Source organism: Mustela putorius, unplaced genomic scaffold (genome assembly GCF_011764305.1).
Source record: "Mustela putorius furo isolate JIRA1106 unplaced genomic scaffold, ASM1176430v1.1 tig00003949_pilon_pilon_pilon, whole genome shotgun sequence".
Lineage (NCBI taxonomy): Eukaryota > Metazoa > Chordata > Mammalia > Carnivora > Mustelidae > Mustela > Mustela putorius.
Genome location: NW_025422093.1, coordinates 7,195,800 through 7,219,091, shown reverse-complemented (window position 1 = coordinate 7,219,091; position 23,292 = coordinate 7,195,800). Strand labels below are relative to the sequence as shown.

At 42.0% G+C, this 23,292-nt stretch overlaps 1 protein-coding gene across 5 annotated transcripts in view; it reads right to left on the bottom strand.

Moving 5' to 3' along the window:
* Positions 1-23,292, bottom strand: part of ANK3 (ankyrin 3) — a 671,415-nt gene that overhangs the window by 175,097 nt on the left and 473,026 nt on the right. For all 5 annotated transcript variants that reach the window (XM_045069902.1, XM_045069903.1, XM_045069904.1 and 2 more), the window contains one exon: positions 8,108-8,206. In XM_045069902.1, coding sequence (XP_044925837.1) covers positions 8,108-8,206 — 99 coding nt within the window. The remainder of the gene's footprint in view (positions 1-8,107; positions 8,207-23,292) is intronic.

Sequence of the window (23,292 nt, the reverse complement as noted above, 5' to 3'; positions counted from 1 at the left end):
CATTTAGATGTCATTATGCTTCTTTGAATTCAAATAAATTTTAATTAACTTTTAATATTTGTAATGTAAAAATTAAAAATTAATCTACTTTCAAATGACATAAATATTTTCAAATTCATCTTGATTAATGTTCAAACACAGAATATTTTGCACCATTTCACATGCTTTTATCAACATGTCTATGTTGGAACTCTAAGGAGAAAGTATTGTATTGGAATTTTCTCTTTGATGGAGACTATTTTATGACCATAAAATATTTAATGTTTTCTTTAAGGATTTATTTTTAGGTAGGGCAATAAACCTCTGGAAATAAAATAGAAAGCAAAAGTCAATAAAAATATTACTTTTTTCTTTGTATTTAACCTGTAAAATAGAACCAGTTGCATTTCTGGGAAAGGACAAGCTAAAATTACAGGGCACCCAAGTGTCCCCTGACACCTTCCCAGAATAGTAAGAATTTAACAACCAACAGATTTGAGGTATTTTGAAAACCCTTTATTGGGGCGCCTGGGTGGCTCAATGGATTAATCTGCCTTTGGCTTAGGTCATGATCTCAGGGTCCTGGGATTGAGCCCCACATCGGGCTCTCTGCTCCGCAGGGAGCCTGCCCCCCCCCCACCTGCCTCTCTGTCTACTTGTGATCTCTCTCTGTCAAATAAATAAATTAAGAAAAAAATCTGGAAAAAAAAAAACCTTTATTTACTTGCACACAAATCTCTCTGTATTCTTATAAATCAATTGGAAGTCATTAACTTCAGGGAGCAAAATTACATCACAAAAGGATCAGTATAAAGTCAAGAAAATTAAGACCTTTTGGCAAATTAACACTAAGGAGAGTATCTTTTATTTTTATATATTCAGTGAATACTTACTAAACACCTGGAATATGCCAGGTTGTATGCTAAGTGCTACAGATACTAAGATGAATGTGTGCATCTGAGGGTCATGGTGGAGCCTTGGATGGGATGTGGTAGTAATGGGACTGTAGGTGGACGCAGACAGTGGCACCTGCTAGGACAACTGGAAGCTGGCAGAGCCGTGATCAGAGCAGCGTTCTCAGAACACTGACATTAATGACTCTACCTGGCACTCTGCCATCTTTTCTGAAGCACTAAACACAAACATAGCTGTCTTTATTATTGGGTACAGAAGAGCCCGGGAAAAGATAGAACTCAGAAGCTGATACAAAGCCTTAAAATGGTTCTGATTCGTGTCTCTACTGAGCCTTTGTTTTGGCTGCAAGTTGATGCAAAGGAAAAGGAAAATGATAAGACACCACCTTTTGCAAAGTATCTTCCTTCAAGAAACATATATGCTCAGCTTTACACAGAGCTAGAGTTAAATGGGAAAGGGGGAAAAAAAAAAAAAACCCAGCAGGCTATCACCAGTAGCCATTCTTTGCAAAGCATTTTAGTCTATAAATCAAGCTATTAAAATCTTGTTGAAAAAAATGAATACATTTCAAAAATTATTTAAAATTAGGATCTGTATATAGACCAGAGTGAAAAAATCTGCCTTGATATTTGTTCATATCTCAACACATTTGCCGCCATTATTCCAGAGATACTCAACATACTTATTCTTGCCTATTCTGCGGGAGAATAAGATAACAGGCCAGTTGACATTGGCAGCATTAAGAGGCTGAGAAAATAGGAAAAGCTTTTTTGAAAGGAATTAAATGGAAAAAAGACCACAGCCTTTGTGGCTCATCAGCTCCTAGCTAAACTCTTTCGGGAACATTTGGGTATAAGCCTCTTCCCCAGTGTCCCCCAACTTTACTGAAATAAAATTGACCTGGAACACTGCAAGTTTCGGTTATACCCGTGATGATCTGATCTATCTACCTACCTATACATATATGTATACATGCATGTATGTACGTGTACACACACACATACACACACACACACACACAGTGAAATGCTTTCCATTTCAATTCAACCTTTTAATTTCATTTCATCCAATCTTTTCCACTAAGGTTCCTTAACACATTCTTCACCTTACATAAACCTTGCTGTTGTTATGGTCAAGACACTAAAGGTCTCCTTTCATAGCAACTTTTGCATATACAATACAGGACGGTTCACTATAGTCACCAAGATCAACCTTAGATAACTGAACAGATACACCCTGTAACTGGTACCCTCTGTCCACTCTGGGTCAACATCTCCCAATTTCCTCTACCCCTCAGACTCTGGCAACCGGCAACCACCTTTCTACTGTTTCTGTGGGTGTGATATTTTTAGATTCCACATCTAAGTGAGGACATCTAGTATTTGTCTTTGTCTGACTTATTTCACTTCCTATAATGCACCAAAGGTCCACTCAATGTTGTTGCAAGTGGCGGGATTTCCCTTTATGTTTATGGCTGAATAATATTCCACATCCTGGAAATGCAATTTAAATGCTGTATTAAAGCTTTATCAATTTATGAATAAAATGCTAGTGACTTTTTCTTTTTTTTTTTTTTGCATAAAACCACTGGCTACATTTTCTTTAATATTTTTTCTTAAAAAAAAATCCAATTTCTGTTCCCAGGGGCACCTCTTTGTCTAGTTTCTTCCCCCTCCTGACCCTTACAACTCTCCAAATTTGTTTGGAGTTAATTTGTTAAGTCCTCAGTAAGCTGCTTTTCTCCTTCTGGGACTCAATAATGGGTAGATTGTTTTCACATAGTGGTGCCTTTTCAGTCCTGCAGGTTTTTGTCATTCCTTTTCACTCTTTTCCCTTTTGCTCCTCTGCCTGGATAAGTGCAAAGGCCTTTGCTTCTGCTTGGTCTGGTCTGCTAATGGAACACTCTATTGTGGTCTTTGGTTCCATTACTGTCTTCTTTAGCTCCAAATTTCTGCTTGGTTCTCTTTTTATATTTTCTTTATCTTTTTCTATTTTCTAATTTTTATATTTTCTACCTCTTTCCATTTCGTTCTTGTTGTTTTTGCTCCTAATTTCATTAAATTGTTTTACTATGTTTTCTTGTAGCTCTCTGAGCATCTTTAGAATAATTATTTTGAATCCTTTGCCAGGCAATTCCTGTATTGCCATTTCTCTGGGGTCCATTCTAGAAGTTTCCTGTGCTCCTTTGGGGGTATTGTGTTGTCCTGATTCTTCAAGATCCCCGTAACCTTGCATACAGATATCTGCACATTTAAAGAACCAGTCACCTCTTCCAGACTTTATGGGTTGACTTTGCTATGGAAAGACCTTCACCTGTGGGTAGGGACGTGGTGGAATGTACCATGAGCCCAGGCCTAGGGCGTAGAGTGCCAAATGCCGGGTGTGTCCCAGAGGTGTATGATGTCTCATCTGCTCAGGCCACTCAGGTTCACAAGACTGACAACTGTGTGGTTCCTGGCGAGCACTGTGGGGGGTCCTCAGTGGCACCTCCAGGGCCAGTGGCTGAGGGTTGGGGTGGGCAGTGATGGGGGCCAGAGCTGGTGGTGTGCACACCGCAGTAGGGGCCCGCTGTGGGTCTAGGTAGTGGCAGGGGCTGGTTTCAAACATACACAGAGTGGGGGGACCAGGCCCAGCTCCAAAGGCCTGGTCCAGCTGCAGGTGTACCAGCAGCTGTGGGGACCGTGGTTGTCCGTGTGTCTTACTGGGGCTGCCAGGCCTCCCCACAGTGGGCACCCTGCAGAGGAGACCGGCGTGGGGGGTTAGGTAAGGGACAGGCAGGTACACAGCTTGAAAGACCAGCCGTAGGTGAGCTGAGTGGCACAGGCCAGTGATAGGAGACAGGACCAGATCCAGCCCTCAAACAGCTGTGGGGGCCCTGCCCTTAGTGTGCACACCTATGGCTGTGAGTACCCCCCCCAACAGGTGTGTGCCTTGTTTGGATGCCACTAATGAAGGTCTGGTTGGGGCACATAGGTGCACAGCTAGAAGGTTCCTTGAATGTATGCCAAGTGGGGAAAGCCAGTGACTGGAGCAGAGACAAATTCAGCCCCACAAACTGCTGTGAGGCCCTGTCTCTTTGTGATCTGCCACAGGCATGTGGACAGCAGTGGAGCCCGGGGTAGGGGTCAGGTCAGTGTGGGGAGGGGCTGGCCCCAGCGTACACATGGTGATGGGGGTCCTCAGGGGGTCCGGGCTGCCATCTTGTACCTGTGCAGCCCCAGAGGCCCGGGCTCGCTGCTGGTGTGGACCCCTGGCTCCAGCAGCAGGGGGTGGAGGTAGGCCAGGTTGGGGCATGGGCAGGGACAGGGAAGGGGCGACTCAGGAGTCTGGAGACTTTGAATGTGAATAAAACCCAGGGAAATCCACAGGGGGCCCGTAGCAGTGAGAAAGCTGCTAAGGTCTTCTGCAAAGCAGGTCACTGGGAGCCAGTCACTCCTGCTGCATGGCTGGTTCTGGAAGCCCCATAATTTATGTTTCCTTGTTCCTTCCTCTTGCCGGACTCTCCCTTTCCTGGTGAGGGAAGCTCTCTCAGGCCGAGGCATTCCCAGGCTGGCTCAGACGATGCAGGCAAAATGAAGCTGGTCTTCCTTCCCTTCTTACACAATTATTCTCAGGGTCCCTTCCCCCAACCCCGACCCCGTCACCTCCCCACCAGTGAGTCACTGGAGATTCTGAAGCAGACTCCTTAAGCTCTCTGCTTTTCTTTGTGGATAGCTGCCTAAATGCTGATCTTTGCTGGGGGATGGAGGCTGAGGTCTCTTAGGTTGGTGACACCAACCTAATGTACATAACCATCTTAAATTTTACAGTAACTAATTATTCTTACAGGTGCGATATCCAATGTCCTTCCACATGGGAGAGCTTGTAAAATCATCTGGAACAACTCCTCACCCATGCTGGCACAGAAACTGAGACTCAGGAGAGTGAACTTGCCTAAGGTCACAACTTGACTTGCAAGTCACCCTTAAGACTCAAGATCAGGTCACTGAGGTAAAATAAAATGCACTCTCACTTGCTTTACCAGCTGCTAAGACCTCGCTCAGGTCCTAGCTAAACGACTCTGACCATAATTCACGTTTACTTGCTTAAATAAAAGGGCTCTAAGAGTCTGCCTTTAATCTGAGTCCTTTAATAGCTCAGCAGCCCACGCAGGGGACAGAGGGAGCAAACCAGATCCCAGGGAGTGCCAGTCCCTAACGTGAAATCCGGAGATGTTTTCCTGTCTCTAAACCTGGGGGCTTGTATACAACAGGGTAGACTGTTGCTGGTACAAGGTAGCCCCAACCTGAGTGAGGCCTGGTAGGAGGTGAATCAGTAGATAACAATATTTATGTTCCCAAGAGCTACTGGCTTGAGTAGTTAAAACTTGCATTTATGAACAATTTTGTTTTCTGTTTTTAAATTCGTCCCCAGCGCTTTCTGACATTTCGGCTGGCTCCCGCCCTTCACCCACACACCCAAGCACCACTCAGTCATTTCAGCCAGAGAGAAGGGAAGCTTTGATGAGAAGAACACAAAATAGTTTACATATTTGGGGTATGTACTACACTTTCTTCCATACGGTCTGCCAGGAATTCAGCCTGTGCCCAACGGACATCCCACCCTCCCCCCACTCCCTGTGAGACAACAACACAAGCAGGACAGGCTTCTCTGTCCTCTGTTTCTGTCTCCTTCACGTTCACACGCCACTCACAGAGCACAGGAGAAAAGAAAATCCCAGCTAAAACTGAATGGATGGGAGAAAGGAGTTTGCATCTTATTCAAAATGGGACGGCCTTTCGGCAGAGAAACCAAATTGCATCTTGAATTTGCATAGCGTGTAAAGTTGCATGCTATATTATTCCCTATCTCTGATCATTTCATCCAGAAGAGTTTTTATGTTTCTTCACCCTGGTGCCACCAGATGCCCCATAAACCTGGGGCCCGAGTTCCCCAGATACCCTTTTCTCCTCTCACTGTATTAAAACTGCAAGTGAGTGTTCGGTAAACGATGCAAAATGACCAAAAAGGAATTTTGTTGGGCATGGATGATTTTATTGAGGGGGAAATAAGTGAATTTCTAATCCACTTACCCACTAAAACCCTAGCTAGATATCAGGGTATATCCCTTCAAACTCCTCTTTCCTGCTTGGCTCTAGGATTCCTCATTTTTCTTCATAAAAATGCTCTCTACTCAAGATGATCCTGTAGCTCTCCATGGTAATCAAGGGGCACAAGCACTGATTCGGTTTTATTGCTTACAACCTCTTTAAATCGCTTGTATGAGCGGAAGACCTCTGCCATTTAAAGCAGCAGCTCTAGCATACTGGTTACGGCTTCTTATTAAATAATGCAAAGCCAATTCAAAAAAGAGCTCTGTTCAATTTACTTGCCCAGTCAGACAGTCCTCTAGAGGTCAAACTTCATCATTCTTCACTCCTCCTCTCTAGAAAGCTTGTTTCTTTTAAGGTACAGACACCGTTACCAGGGGCAATACTTATCAGGAAAAAGCAGCGTGGATCTCCTGCTGAGCACCTACATTGGGGTGTCTTCAGGTCAGAGGACAGGGGACACACTGCCCAATGGCCTCACGAGGGTAGGGACAGTGTCTTGCAGTCTTGCTCTACTACCTCACGTGTCTGTCCCACAACAGGCACCTCAGTATTGGCTGGGTGGACAAACGCAGTGAGTAAGTGAAAAGGGGAATCAAAGTGAGGTTATCAGGACAGTTTTGGAAACACCAAGATCAGGATTCTCGCGCAGAGCAAACACAGGACTGCGGGGGCTACAAACTATCCCCCTTAGATAAGGGGCTGTGTAAAGCGAGATCACCTTTTTGTAGCCTTTGAGGCCCACTCTTGCTCCCACCTTATAACAAACGCATGAAATGTCGACGCGATAATTCCTTGGTTAGAAGTTTGGCACTAGTTAGACCTCTGAGTGATCCCAGCAATGTCTGGGACTTATTTCTGGCCGACGTCATGCCAACCCAGTTTATAAACATTAACTTGATCATTGCAGCAACGCTTTAAGGGGACCATTAATTTTCTTTAATTTCAGATAGAGAAATTACATACAGAAGATGAGACAGCCTACCGAAGTCAACGGGCTAAGGTCTGCATCTGAGACTTGAGCTTGTTTCTGGGACTCAACTCCTTCCCCCACCCACAACGTATGTCACCAAATCAGGCAAGGTGCCAAACACCTAGCCAAACAGATTTGTGTTTGTTTGTTTGTTTTTCAATTTCTAAACGGCGGCAAAAAAAACACTATAAAATTTACTCTCTTTACCATTTTTAAGTATACATTTTTATAATGTTAACTGTATTGACATGGTTAGGTAACATCTCTAGAAATTTTTCATCTTATAAAATTCACTCTATACCTGTTAAACAACACTCTCCATTCCTCTGGCCCCAAAGCCCCAGGCAAGCAGCATTCTGCTTCCATTTCTAATTCTGACCACTCTAGATACCCCATCGAAGTGGGATCCTATAATATTTTACTTCTGTGACTGGCCTCTTTCACTCAGGATAATGTCCTCAAGATTCATTCATGTTGTGGAATATGACAGGATTCCATCCCTTTCCAGGCAGAGTAATACTCCACAACATGTACGCATTACATTTTCTTCATCCATTCATCTGTTGATGGACACTTGGCTTGCTACCATCTCTTGGGCTATTGCGAATAAGGCTACAGTTGAACACGAGTGGGCAAATACTGCTTCAAGGTCCTGCTCTCAATACTTTCGGGTAAATACCCAGCAGAGGAACTGTTGGATGGTAAGGTGGTTCTATTTTCTGCTTTTCGAGGAAGCTCCATACGATTTTCCGTAGTAGCTGCATCATTTTACATTTCTACCAGCAGTTTGCGAAAGCAGACAGATTTATTTTTAAATAGAATCACTCAGTTTTAATATCAAACTGACCAAAGAGCCCAGCCTGTAGCATTAAGCAGTGACTGAATTCTTACAAATCAAACTCAGCTAAACCTCTAGACCTTAGGTCTCAGTTTTTATAATTAAAGCCACACACCACATACGCATGCATTGCAGATCTATAAACACGGACCAGCATCCCATTTTAGGACACATTGATCTATCGGTCATTTTCTCAGAGACCGCAGCAAATGAAGTCAAAGGTAAAGCCTGCACTGAACCAGCGCAAAGGTATCAGAAGGATTCTTACTTCCTGAGAAGAAGTAGAAGCGTGTACACAAATTGTACCCTTACCCTCGTTTTGGCATCGATTTTAGCTCCTCGGTCAAGCAATAGTTTTACCATATTGGCATTTCCTCTTTTTGACGCAACGTGTAAAGGTGTGATGTCGTTCTGTAGAAGAACAGAAAAAAATGTAGTTTAGAATCTTCAGTTCAGCCAAAACATTGTTTCCTCAATATCCCCCAACATATTCTCACTTTTTAATTTTTTTTTAACAGTCACTGTGAACAGAATGCTTCCCAAAATTTCTGACAGTAATTTTACTAAGGGAATTTCCCTCCCCCTCCGAGGGATGAATTTTAAGGGACACAGTCTGTGGGGTTGGGACCAACTTTATTTCATTTGAGTCGGTGGTTGATGGATGAGATGGCTTTTTTCTTTCCCCCTCTAAAATCCTGTAGCGTAAAGCCACTGCGTCGTCCTACAAGCTTGTGTGATCCGTACTAGCTAACGAGCAGTTGACTAAGTGGCTGATGACGTCCGCTGAGACTGTGAAAGGAGGATCATGTTACTCAAAAAGCCATCTCTGGGTTCATCTGAGCCCAAGATATCAGGGAGACAGGAGCAAATCCAAGTGGGAAACTGGACAATACCAAAGTCACAGGACTGCCCATGCACGTGGGGCTTTTTAAAATGTGTTTACAGGCATTCATTAGCAACGTCTCAGAAAACTGTTTTTGGATTTCCCATGGAGGAATACACATCTTGTTACGACAATCTGAAATTCCAGCTCACGACCCCGCAGTACCACAGGTTTTCCCTCCCATCTTACAGGTGCCAGTTTACCATTGCCAGACTGTCGGGGAAATATATGTATACAGTGAAAACATGATCTATTTTGGCTTCTTATGCCTATGTAGCAACAATATGGATTTAAGGTCTAAGGCAATTATAGGACGCATAGTGTCAGCTCATAAGGGGTCATGTCTCTGTCTTTCGATAGCATCACAGCTCCCAGGTCCTGACTGTTCCCGTGCGTTAGGCACTGTGCTTAACTCTTTATTATCTCATTAAATTCTCAAAATCTTCACGTCATAAACAATCCGACTTATAATGTCCATTTTATTGATAAACAAGTAGCTGGCCAAACCAGGATTCAAATTAAAATATGACTCAACTTGGGATTTTTAGAAAACAATTTATGATGAAAATTTTTAAACAGATTTTCAGACAGGTCTGAGAGAAAGGCAGGAGCTTCATGCACTCCTCACTCTGGTTCAATACCTACCAATTTTTTGGTGACATTACTTGTCCTATGCTCCCGCTATTTTGTTTTTCGTGTGTGCAGAAATTTAAGAGAAGGAAGAGAAAATCCTAGGGATCATATTATTTCATCCACAAATACTGCAATTTAGCTCTATCTAACAGATAAGGCTTTTTTTTTTTAAAGCAAGTAATCACAACACCATGACCATATTTAACAAACTAAAAATAATTCCTTCATCACACCAAGACCCTGTCAGTATTCAAATTCTCGCATTATGTCCAGTCAGCTCAGCAGCATTGCTCAAATTAGAAGAGCCACACCTGCATTACTTTGAAATACCTCTTACATCTCAATCTCCGTAGGTGCCCGACTCTGCCTTCCTTTGCCCGTGACTATTTATTTATTGAAAAAACTGAGTAATTCACTGTGTAGACTTTTCTAATGTCCAGATTTAGCTGCTTTCATCCTTATGGAGGGTTGTCAGACATGTTGTTTCGCCTTGTGTTTTCTATAAACTTTTCTAAACATTATAAACTATAACGCTCCTAGCACTACATTCTCCTATCTGAGCGACTCTTGTCCTCATCACTCTTAGGTGCCAAAGTATCAACTGACTCATTACAGGAAAGAAGAAAAAAGGCCTCGGGAAACCAAATTTGCTTCAGTAATGGGGAGTACATAGGGATAAGCATTATTGCTCTAGGCCAGGGTAGACAAACTTTTTCTGCATAGGGCCAGAGAGCAAATATTTTCAGCTTTGCAAGCCATACAAGTTTTCTTACAACTATTCAGTTCTGCCATTGTAGGGCTAAAGCAGCCATATAACATATGTAAAGAAACGGGAATGCTTGTGTTCCAATAAAACTTTATTTATAAAAACAGGCAGTGGGCCAGATTTGACCTGGGGATGGTAGTTTGCTGACCCTGCTCTAGATTAACCAGGCTATGGCTAAAGGTTTCAACTATGTGTAACAGTTTACAAAAAGAAGAGGTAGAGCTATATGCTGTACATCGTGTGTGCTCTGGCCCCTTTGGTGTGGACTATTTTTGGTGTGAATGAAAGCGGGCAGAAGGAAACAAAATGCCTGATGACTTTGTAATTGTCTTCCTTGTCTCCACTGTCCAAGAGCAGGTGTGGACCCAAGCATTATAGTGGGTAAATTCTAGACCTGAGATAGCTGATGGAGGGGCAGGTGAGATCTGTAGGAAACATGGTCTAACAGGCAGCTTACTGAGCCCAGAGTGGGAGATAGTGCAAAGATCTCATCCTTCCCCAGCGGGAGTCAGCACTTACATGTGATTTCCCTTTAAAACTGTGCCCTTGCCTGGCTGAGAAGGACTTAATTAACCTCCATTACAAGTAGGCTAATTTTAGGGAGAGGAAGACTCTACATCTAATTTTGCTCTTTTCCATATTCATGTACTCTCTCATAAAGTGATGCATAGATGTCAAAAGGTGCCTTGAAATTCTAACTCCCACGTTTTTCTACACCTTTCTGACCTTAGAGGAATACTTGATATTTCTATAGTGCTTAAAAAGTGTTGTCAAGGACTGCTTACACTTACATAATTTCATTTTATCTTCACTACACTCTATTGAACTAAATCACTAATCCTATTTGACAGACAAACTGGGGAATAGTACTGGTCAGCAATTTGTATATTAAAAGACAGTGAATCAGAGGCAGAATCGGGATTTGAACTCAGTTTTCTAGACCCTTGGGCCGTGGTCTAGAAACAGCTATGGCTTCCCCTCTCTATTAAATAGAGCTTCTGAAGGAAATACATACTTTTGCGTTCCCGACTCTGGTAGTAACTGCTTCTGTCAATTAGGAATGAATCAAAATGAACGTGGTACCTTTGGACCACTCAAGGGGACATTTATAGTCCAATTCCTTGGTTAACCAGTAAAAATGTTTCATATCCTATTATGCACAAACCCAGCGTTACACTTCCACTGTATAAGTGAGGAATAAAAATATGGAATCCCAACACATCAAAAGAGACTAGTGATGCTCCGGACGAAAATGCATGCTTCAGAGAACGCTCATTGCTGCTTGTGAAACACAGGCTTACACACGCTTCTGGGATGCAGTGTGCCAGTATATGTGAAAAGCCTTCAAATCTAAAACCACAGATACAAGGCAGAGGTTGACTGCCATTGTCAAAAGGGTAGGAATGTTGAGAGCCAGCCCTGAGGGCTAGGCACCATCTCTAAGGCCACCACTGAAGACCGTCAGTTCCAGCACGAGCCTAGCACAGAGTCACAAGCAACAGCAGCCAGGGGATGAAATCAGGTTAGAACTTAGTGAGAGACCTCCTCCCAGCTACTTCTCGTGTGCAGGGAGAACTGAGGGCGGAGCATCAACACCATTAAACACTCCCCCTCCTCCCTCCACCGCACCCCTCAGCCACTACGCTGAGCAGGAGGCAGTGCAACCCTCCTGTAGAGGGAGCCAAATCCCCTCAAGCAAGACGGAAGCTCTGCTGACTCTTGTCTACATTGGCCTGACAGACAAGTATGAGGTATGCCCATTTTCAGACAAACTTAGTGTTTACCTCAGTCTCTCTTGCATTCTGTCCAGTGGAACTAGTGAGCTATAGGCATCAAAAGTTAGGGAATTTCACCAAAGGTATGGAATTTCAGTCAAATAGAAACCCTCAGTAAGAAAAACCACAATATAAGAAACATAGAATTCCTTTGATGGGCCCATCACCAGACTTCATACAGCTGAAAAAAGCATCAGTGAGCTTAAAGACATGTCTGTATAAATGACTGAAACACAAAGGAAAAAAAAAAAAGAGTGGAAAAGAAAGAGCAGAGTCTAAGTTTTGGGGGACAGTATGAAACCAATGACTGGAGTTGCATTAGAAGAGAGGGGATGGGGCAGGAGAAATACCTGGAGAGACAATGTTTAAGAATTATCTCAAAATCATGAAATGTATGAAGCCACCTATCCCAGGAGCTTGGAGAACTTCGAGCAAGATAAACTACAAACAACCAAATGCTACGGTCAGATACGTCAATCCAACTGCTAAAAATGAAAGATAAAGGAAAAATCATGAAGGTCACCAGAGGGGAACGGACATATTTACATAGAGAACAAGGACAAAAATGACAGCCTTAGAAATTACACAATGCTGACAACAAAGTGGCATCTTCAAATACTGAAAAATTAACACCTGTCAGGTAAGACTTCTATACCCTGTAAAAATATCTTTTAAGAAATTGAGGAGAAATAAAGATCTTTTTTAAGATAAATGGAAACTGGGAGACTCCATTACCATCCGACTTATAATACAAAAAAAAAACATTAAAGGAAGTTCTTCAGGCAGTGGGAATATGATACCAGTCAAAAGCTTAGGCCCACACAGAGAAACACAGAAATGGCAAAAGTGAAGGCAAATATAAAGATAATTGATTACCTAAAACAGAAACAGTAACAGTGTATTGGGGGCTTCACAACATATGTGTAAATAAAATGCCCACTATCCACACATAGACGGAAGAGTGAGAGCGATCCTGTTTTCAGCTCTTACACTAGCTGTAATGTGACATAACTTTGAAGGTAGACTGTGATAAATTAACAACATACAAAAAACATGGTTTAAAAAATATGCCGTCACATTTACGTGTAAGTATATATACACCTACATTCTAAAAATCTGTTGAACTCTGGACCCTCATGTTAACCACCTATCCCTCGGGACTGAGATTATAGATAACATTAGACTTCTTCATTCTTTCCTAAATAATTTCTACTACACGCATTTGTACAATGTACAGTGAAAAATGGTTGTATTTCTTTGTTGTCATTACCTAATCTGCAGCCCATCATCGCCAGCTCTGTCCTGGCTCATACTGATTGCATTGCCCACTCTGATAGCCAAGGAGAAGTTTTACCTACCCATCAACTTGCCTTACATTTGAACTTTGAGGGACCCTGTTAAGCCTACAGGTATCCTGAAGGTACCTATTTATTACTAACATAGAAAATTACATATGGCTAGGGTTAATGGTCTACCTGTTCTTCCTAAGAAGAAACCTGAATTAAAAGTTGGATAAAAACACATTCAACCTAGAGTTTTGAAGCTGACCTAAATTTAGTGCAAATAAGAGTAAATGCTACTCAAAGCTTGTGTAGAGTGGCTTATTAGTGGAATTTTTTTTCTTATGCCAAAGGTGCAACATTCAATGTTATAGTCTACATTAGTGTTTTAGATAACTTTGTTAACTGATGAGTATGTCTGATTTGGTCTAATCACCTATTTTAGAGACAATGAGGAGGCCGGGGAGGGTAAGAGGTTGCCGGGAGTCACAGAGCTGGAGGCTTGGCCATGACCCCAGGTTTCTGGATCCCCAGACACTGCCCTTTCCATCTCACTAAGTTCTCTGGGCTTATTTTCATCTCCAGGACAATAGCATCCTATTCCACTGAGCTTTTCCATTAAACTAGTCAATGTAATAATTATTCATTCTAAAAAAAAAAGGCGGGGGGTAAATCTGATTAGCTAGTGCCTTTCTTTTCCTGGCATTTACTTCTCCTCAACCCTTATGGAAGATGGCGGATAAAGACAACAAAGCAATCCCATCATATATATGCACATATGTTTAGTAAAAACATACAGAGGAAATTGGCTGTAAAAGTATTTATGAAAACATTAATAGGATTTGGGTGAATATTTAGAATTTTGACTAAAGAAAATTACAGTACTCAGTGGTTTAATTCTTTCGGATTTCTTAGTGAATAACCTGGTCAGGTACTTAACAAAGCAACACGGATCGTGACCGTATCTGTTCATGTGTGGGTGTGTGTTCTCGCCGCGGTGTGGCTGCTAGCCTTTTCTTTTCAGTCATTCATGTTCTTCTACACTAATCTTCTTTTATTTTGATTTTTCAGTAAGACTCCTTACCTACAGTCTACCCTTCTTGAAGATAAGCAATCACTGAAGTTAGGGAGTAAAACTCTCAACCCTGAAAAACGGGTTTTGCCTTCCACTTTTAGGGAAAAGAGGGGACACCTACAAATTCAGTATATTTCATCATATACTCACAAGTATTTCATATTACTTATTTAACCCGCACGCCAACTCTAGACACAGGCACTCTCTAATTCTTATCTTTATTTTACAGATGAGGAAACTAGAACAAAAAATCATTTTGATTTTTGCCAAGCGTCATAAAGCCACCATAATTTGTCTGTCCGAAAGTTTACACTTTCTTCACTAGACCAGACCACGTTGTCCCTGAGCTTCTAAACTGTTCAAATATATAACCAAGTCTCACCATTAGCGCGTTCCTGTACGAGCCGATACAGAAAGCCCTGGGGTCAAATACTACGGTAGTTAAGAGCTAATACTCTAGAGCCAGACCTCTTAACCTCAAACCCCAGGTCACCCAAGACTACCTGCCTAACCTTGGGCGAGTTTATTTAATTTCTTTGTACCCCAGACTTCTTATCTGTAAAATGAGGCCAATAATAGTATCCATATTATAGACTGGTCATGAGGATGAAATGAGTTAACAAGGGTAGTCTTAAGAATGTTTCTTGGCATTCAGTAAATAGGATACAAATGTTAGTTATTACTGTTCTTTTTCTTATTTCTCAGATGGATGTTTAAAAATGCATGACATGGGGCCTCTGGGTGGTTCAGCTGGTTAAGCGCCTGCCTTCAGCTAAGGTCATGATCCTAGAGTTCCAGGATCAAGTCCCACATCAGGCTCCCTGCTGAACGGGGAGTCTGCTTCTCCCTCTGTCCCGCACCCTGCTCACGTTCTCATTCTCTCTGTGCCTCTCTCAAATAAATAAAAAAAGTCTTAAAAAAAAAAAAAAAGGATGACATGACCACATCTCACAAAGACATTATTATTAGATAGTTCGGGTAGAAAAGTCATGACAGAGCTGAAGTAACAAGTGAACTCTAAGAAAGAAGGCCCTAAAGGGGGCAGTTCTTAGGATGGATGCAAACGGTGTTCGATCCGTGTCTGCTCAGCACGGCTCAGAAGCGGTGGGCTGGGCTGAGTCGTGGTGGAGAGGAAGGGACCATGGGCAGAGTGGTGACTGACTGAACATGGTATGTGTGACAAAATGTGATACAAATATGGAAGGGCATCTTTTTTTTTTTTTCTTTTAAACTTCCAGGGACTTGGAAGAAACAGCTAGCTCTCCTGGGAAAGGTGGAATTGCTGGCTTGTTTGTTTCTTCTCAGCTGTTTCTGAAAAACCCAGGTTGGGTAGTAGCCAAGGCTCTTTATGGAACTGTCACCAAGGCCAGATTTTTTCTGCAACTTCCTAAAGTGAAATCAGGACCACTTCCAACCTCACCTGTGATAAATGGCAGACTTGTTGTCCCATTTAAATATACAAAAGGCAGCTGACTTCTGATGCCCTGTTCCCTTTTCTCTCTCTCTCTCTGTTCTCTTTCTCCTTTTCTCTCTCAGAGGTTATCACTAGGTAGAAGAGTCGGTGTGATCACACTCAAGTCTTTCAGGTAATGAAAAATTGAACAATATGACTCTTTTCGTTGAGGTTCTTGATATGGTCCCAAGTGAGTACCAATTCTAAAATAATTAAATGTTAAATTGAGAGGGAATCTGGTATCTTCTGCTAATTCTCACACGTGTTACTACTATGGTTTTAAAAGTTTGTCAAAACGGCAAAACAAGATGTCTGAAAATGAAGTTTTTGATGGATTAATGACTTGCATTTAAAACACGCCCAATTCAAGATTTGTGCGTGTCCTTCTGCTAGTCTGCTTATTCGATTCATTATCCCTAGTGTAAGTAGAAATAGAAAAACGATTAGTAAGTTCACAGAGTGAGCCCTGGGAAGACATTTAAGCAAGGCCTTTTGGCCTTGTCCACCTCTTAGATATTTATTTTTTGAAAAGTCTTACAGCCTCTGAGAGGAGGCCTGAAGGAGATCAGAGTATACCCACAATATGCCACTTGGGCATAAAGGCTGTTTTGGGCTTTTCATCTAAAAGCAAAGCACAGATTTCCTTTTGGGTAGGTGTTTCCCTCTCCCAGGCCAGGAATAAGATACCTCTGAGTGTCTCATCAATGGAGAAGGCACAACTGGGATCTGCAGAACTGAACAACCCTTAGCAGCTATTAGTTTCCCCACCCATATGTTTACTTTTCCCAAATTTACTACCTCTGGAAGCCCAACTTCCCTTTCCTTTGCCGTTGCGCTTCTCCAGAAAGGTATCACCCTTTGTTAAAATGGTACGTAAGCCCCTCGTGGCTAACTGCCACTTTGGGTCTTCACATCTTTTCTATGAAAGACTCTGTATGCATCGTAAACCTTTCTCCTGTCTATCTGTCTTTTGTTCGTTAAACTTGCAAGACCCTAGGAACTAAACCGAAGAGTGTAGAGGAGAAAGTTTTTTCTTCTACTTACAAAGTCATACATGCCAATTTCCAAACAATATATGCTTGGTCAGTGATATTTTACGATTACATAGATTTTGCTACAATGTAGAAAAGCACAGAATTGAATTCCTGTTCGCTTTCATTTCCTCAAGAGTATAAAAACATGTTCTTTTTAGGACGATTTTTATTGCTTTCCACTGCAAGTCTTCTCCAGTCGTTTATTTTTGTAACAGGCTTATTGAGATATAATTTACATATGATAAAATTGGCCATTTTATAGTATACGATTCAGTGGTTTTTAGAATATTCACAAAATTGTGCAACCATAATCAGTATCTATTTAGAACAGCTTATCATCCCCCAAAAGAAACCCCATCCCAAGAAACAGTTACTTCCCACTCTTCTGTCCATCCCTCAGCCCCTGGCAATCACTATTCCATTTTCTTTCTCTCACACATTTGCCTGTTCTAGACAATTCACATACAGGGAACCACACAACATATGGCCTTTTGGGTCTGTCTTGTTTCACTCAGCACGATGTTTTCAAGGTTCACCCATGCTGAAGCACGTCTCAGTACCTCATTTCTTTTCAAGAGGATGCCTGATTTTTTAATACCTTAAAAAATCCACAAAATATATGCAAACAAATAATGCTTTCAGTGATAAGGATTTGAGATTTCAAGGACATACCCAGGAGAGTTTCAAATAATGGAATCTAAGATAATATTCCAGCTTTCCCAGTCTGACCCATAGTAGGGTTTTCTTTAAAAAAAAATTCAAACTTATATGGTCTATTATTAACAATAAAAACAAAATAAACTCAAACTTCCTTTATACTATAGCAATCATTATTAAGATGGCCACCATTGTTAGTAAAGGCTCATTTTCCTTCTCCTTCATGAACCTTTAATGAAATGAGATGGGTCTTTTTAGGTGAAAGTCTTCTTCTCCGGTTTTACTAACTGCTGGCTTTATTCTACAGCAACTGTTCTCTGTCTGTGCTTCCTAGATAAGGAGAGTAAGTCCACCCCGTCCTGCAGAGACTGACGAAAACGCTGATGCCACTGGCACTCCCCCTCACTCCCTTCCCACAGAGACCGACCAGATCCCACCGGATTAGACCCCGGTGGTGCCGCTGCCTGGCTGTTTGATGTTTGCCGTGGAACTGGGCTCTGCGTATTTGGATCCGTTCTGCTCTAAAAACTTCAGGCAATTTATTTATTTTCTTTTAAGGATAAAATGAGACTGTTTATCACTCAAACTTGAATTAATAGCAGGTCTCTTATCAACAATTCAGATAAGGCTCTGCCAGGTCTCTCTCGCTAGCTCCCCAACTCTTTTTGTTTAAACTTTGTTGAACATTCTGATTACTCAATTATCTCTTAATGGACACGGGTGGCTTCTAGAATAATGCCGCTATGAAACGTGGGTGTATAAATGTATCCTCAAGACTCTGCTTTCAATACTGTTGTAGACAGACCCAGGAATGGAACTGTTGGATCACATGGTGACTTCACACAGCACACTTTTGAGTGACCTCCAAAGCTCTTTTCCATAGTGGTTGAACCAATTTACATTTATCCCAAAAACAGAGCACAAGGGTTCCAGTTTCTCTAAAACCTCACTAACACTTGTTCTCTTTCTCTCTTTTTTTCTTGATACTAGCCATCCTAATGGGTGTTCAATGTGTGTGTGTGTGTGTTTAAAGATTCTTTATTTTGAGAGAAAGAGTGTGTGTGTGTGTGTGTGTGTGAGAGAGAGAGAGAGAGAGAGAGAGAGAGTGAGCGAGCAGGAGGAGGGGCAGAGGGAGAGGGAGAGAATCTCTAGCAGATGCCCCACTGAGTGCAGAGCCTAGCTAGCTCAGGGCCTAATCGTATGATCCTGAAATGATGACCTGAGACAAAATAGACAGTCGGTTGGTTGCTCTACTGACTGAGCCACGCAGGCACACACAATATGTGCCTTTAAAATATAACTTTCAAGGGCACCTAGGTGGCTCAGTCGGTTAAGTGACTGCCTTCAGCTCAGGTCATGATCCCAGGGTCCTGGGATCAAGACCCGCTTAGGGCTTCCTGCTTGGAGGGGAGTTTGCTTCTCCCTCTGACCTTCCCCTCTCATGTTCTCTCTCTCTCTCAAATAGATAAATAAATAAATAAATCTTTAATATATACATTATATATATAATATATATTTTAAAGATTTATTTATTTATATTTATTTATATATATTTTAAAGTTTGTTTTAAATATATATATTTTAAAGATATTTTAAATATATATATATATATATATTTGACAGAGATCACAAGTAGACAGAGAGGCAGGCAGAGAGAGATGGAGGGAAGCAGGCTCCCCACTGAGCAGAGAGCCCAATGCGGAGCTCGATCCCAGGACCCTGGGATCATGACCTGAGCTGAAGGCAGAGGATTTAACCCACTGAGCCACCTAGGCGCCCCTATATATATATTTAAACATATTTTAAATATATATATCTTTCAGGATACATTTCAGAGTTTCCATAATTCCATAAACAATGATGAGTTTTTGACCACTGAATGCCTTTCATCCTATAAGAATGTGTTAGAAAAAAAGAATTCTGCTAAAGAAATTGACACCTTTTGACTTAGACCAAGCAAGTCTTTGTTTTGCAGAACAAATTAAAACAAACAAAAAAGCTATAAATTATTAGGCTCTTATTTTTGCTGATTCTATGAGTTAGATCTCATGTAATCTCCATAACAATCCATAAAATAGAAGCTGTTAACTCAATTTCACAGGTAAGCAAGGTGCAGCTGGAAGGAGCCTTGGGTCCCATCGCTAGAAAATGCCGGAGCCAGGATTAACCTCAACTGTCTGATTCTAAAAGCTGTGCTTGCCCATTCTTTCTATACAGAGTCTCTTCTTAACTTGGGCAAACATCCATCTGCTCTAGCTCTGAATCCAAGTAGCAGTCTCCATACTAAAAACGCTGCTGGCATACAGCTTCCATCCAAAAGGAAACGGCACATCTCAAAGCTAATAAAAATATGCAGAGTTTAAAAGAGGAGCTAGTCCAGCTCTGTCATTTTAAATAAGAAGAACTCATGGCTTTCAGATTTCTTTAAAGTTGTCACTATTAGTGCTCATTCAAAAGTAGTCTGCTCTGTATTACAGTAACTAATAAAGTCCCTCCCAGCTTGAAATATCTGAGTAGAGAAGCATATAGTAATTGAACTCTACAGCGTCTCAACAATTCAATTACAGAGTATCAGCTGCTTTCTGTACATTGAGGAAAGTTGTTTTTAAATTGTGTAATTCTTTAAAATGAGTTAACCTAGCGATGTTAGATTTCCTGGTATGTTTCTACTGAATGCTGTCGCTCTAATCAAAAAGCCCACTCCTTTTTCTCATGTTTTACCAACCCAACTGTGAGAAACAAAAATATGAAGGGGCGTTACCGGCACACATTTTCCACACTCTTATATCATTTCTGATAAATCTGGAATGAAATGCATTTCTGAGTTAAAATAATTTTCTTTCCCATCCAAAAAGTCAATCACTCGCATAGGTTTCTGAGATGTCAGTTACCTTGAAATTGTTAGTTTCTCAACTATCCTGCCCTCATTTGGTCTTTGGACAAATCAGATCCTTGAGTGGATAAATTAGATCCTTGCTCAAGTTTTAAACGTGTTAAGAAATGAAAATAAGGTCTATCAAGTTTTTAAAGAAAAATGGTTTGGGGGGTGGATAAAAGGTAGTTCTGGTGCAAATGGCCTTCTCTGCAGCGCACTTGTCCTGAGGAGATGGTACTGCTCTTCCGGGGACCGTGATGACCTCAGCTACTCAGCGGCCAGTGCCGGCACACCCGCAGCTGCCATCTGGGCACCACAGGCGCCGCTGATGGTCACGCATCAGGCACAATAAAATGGGGTAGAAGGTCTGGATCTAAGTCCCTGTTATTCTGTTTTACTCTCAGTAGGATCTGGGACAAATGACTTCTTGGGATCTCAGTTTGTTCATCTGTAAAAATGTCCATTCTGTGGTCTCAAGTGATGCACCATGCAGAAGTGTTTTGTAAACTGTGCATATAATGTAAGTTCAAAGTCACATTATTAAGGAGTTATAAGGATAGTCATTATAAGCCAAGGAACCATGAAGACTTCTATGACTTGGGTGCCTGCGTGGTGTAGTTGATTAAGCATCTGACTCTTGGTTTTGGCGCAGGCCATGAGACTGAGCCCTGCCATGGGACCCTTGGCTCAGGGCAGGGTCTGCTTGAGGGTGTCCATCTCCTTTTCCTCTGCCCCTTCTCCTCACATTCTCTTTCTCTCAAATAAATAGTAAATAAAACTTAAAAAAAAAAAAGACTCCTGCAGTTCAACTTTGGACAATTTACATGAAGATTTTCACAGCATGGCCTCAGAGAGTGTTTTCTGATGGTGTCTGATCAGAAGAATCATCCAAGGACCTTGTTAAAAATGCAGATTGCAAAGTCCTGCCCCAAAGGTACTGAATCCGAGTCCAAGGGGATGGGGGGCCAGCTGGGGAAACCGGCTGCGAGGTTCTGACGAGGCGAGGACAAAGCGGCTTTTAATTTTCAAACCTAGAGGAACTCGCTTCTTGTAGAGACAAGCCCGTCTTGTATTTCTTCTTACCAGAAAATAGATATTATACGTTTTGTCATAAAGCCATTACATTTCTGAATATAAGAGTTCATTTCAAACCATGATCTTTAGGGATTCAAAAATGCACAAGTGAGAGAGAGAAACAAAACATGGGGGGGGGGATGAGAATGCACTATATTTTAGTAGGAATCTGATCATTTGTTAGTTTTTAGGTTTCCAATCTTCCAGTTTAACTGTTCTTAAATGCGTAATGGGATTTCCTAGTATTTTTTTTTTAATGTCCTTTAAAACCCTTTTTAAAAAAGCATTTAATTCACTTGGCAACCCTGGCATGGGCAGAGAACAATCACCAGCTGGTGTGAGAGAGGCTGCTGTCAGTTCTGGTTTTCCTGTGATAGTCCATGTTTGGTATGAAGCCTGGACATGCTACCTCCAATGTTCAAACGTTATGAACAACACAGTCTGAGTGTAGCTTATTTTTTGTTCTGATTTCATTTTATTCACTTTACTGCTTCTTAGCCCCAGCTCCCCCACCTTAAAGCTGTGGGACTTTGCCCAAGAGATACAGCTTCTTGCTTCCTCATGGAAAATGGAAATCGAACCCACACCTCACAGGATTCCTGAGAGGAATACATGAAACAATGTATACGGAACTTATAGTGTCTTATACTAGTAATAAATGAAAGCTGTTACCTAAATTAGTTTGAACTTTGTGTAAGTTCTGTCCACCTCATTTTTGAAACTTTCAGTAATAAGAGCTGAAAGGAACCTCTGGGTCTTCTGGCCTACCCACCCACAGGGGTACATCACTGGGGGAAACTCAATGCTCTGCCTGAGGATGAACTTCAGGGCCCCTCTTCTGCATCCTGGGATATCCCACCTCCCCACCTTAGCTGTAAAGAGCTGTTTGATCCGGCATTCTCAGGGGGCATTGCTGGCGTCTTGGTTGGGACACTATTTGAAAGGGTCTGTCCCACACATCCTGTCCCACTATGTGCCAGCCATGATGACAGCCAAAAATGCCTCTGCAAATTTCCAAATCCTCTATGGAGAATGATGATACCCGTTCTGCTACTGAGAAACTGTGGCTATAGCAAGACTCTAGAGAAGTCATCTCTGAAGAAAGAGCATCATATCATGGGTTCCACAAGCTTCTCCTTGAATGGAGTTCTTTTCCCTGTGTGACCCGAGCCTGCCACAGCTCACAGCCAAGTACCCTAATTTCCCCTTCATTATGTACGTCCTAATACATTTTAAACACCACTGCCACTATCCCACTTCTCCAGTTTAAGACCAGCAATGACTTGTAGACACAGATGGGAATGGTGGGTACCAGGGGTTGGCAGGCTGGCAACTGGGGAGATGTTCCTTAAGGGCACAAACCTGCAAGTGTAGATAAATGAGTTCTAGAGGGCTAAGGAACAGTCTGGTAATTTTGGTCACTAATATTTGTCTCTAGTCTCATTTCACATTGGCAAGCGGGCTCAGCCTCTAATTCTACTCCCTGTGTTTCCAGCACAACTTACTCTTCCAATTTTTTCCCCAAGAAGGCTAGTTTGTGCTCATCGCCTGCCTACACTTGTCTCCTTGAACCTCCTGCACTGACTTGGGAGAGAGCCAGTGAGTGACTGTTCATGTTTCTCAAGTTCACCCTTCGCAACCTTTTGGTTCTGCCCAGTCCTAACCTCATTCCGCTAGATGCCCCTTCGCTCTTCTAGAACATTCTTCAAACCACCAGAGGAAGAAGGTAAAGATTTCAGCATGCAAGAATATGCAGGGCTCAGGGGCAGACCAGGGTGCCTCTGGGCTGCTCCAAACGCACTATCTGATGGCAGCATGGATAGGGCTCTGACTGCCCAGCAGAGGTGCATAGGAGCCTTTGCCACTGTTGGCACTCGCTGGAGGAAATGGACATCCTACAGCTGATGAATAATTCTCTTTTAAAGTGCGGATGAATAAAGTGAGCTTTGCCAATTCCTACCTTAATGGAACTTTATTTCACGGAATTTCAAA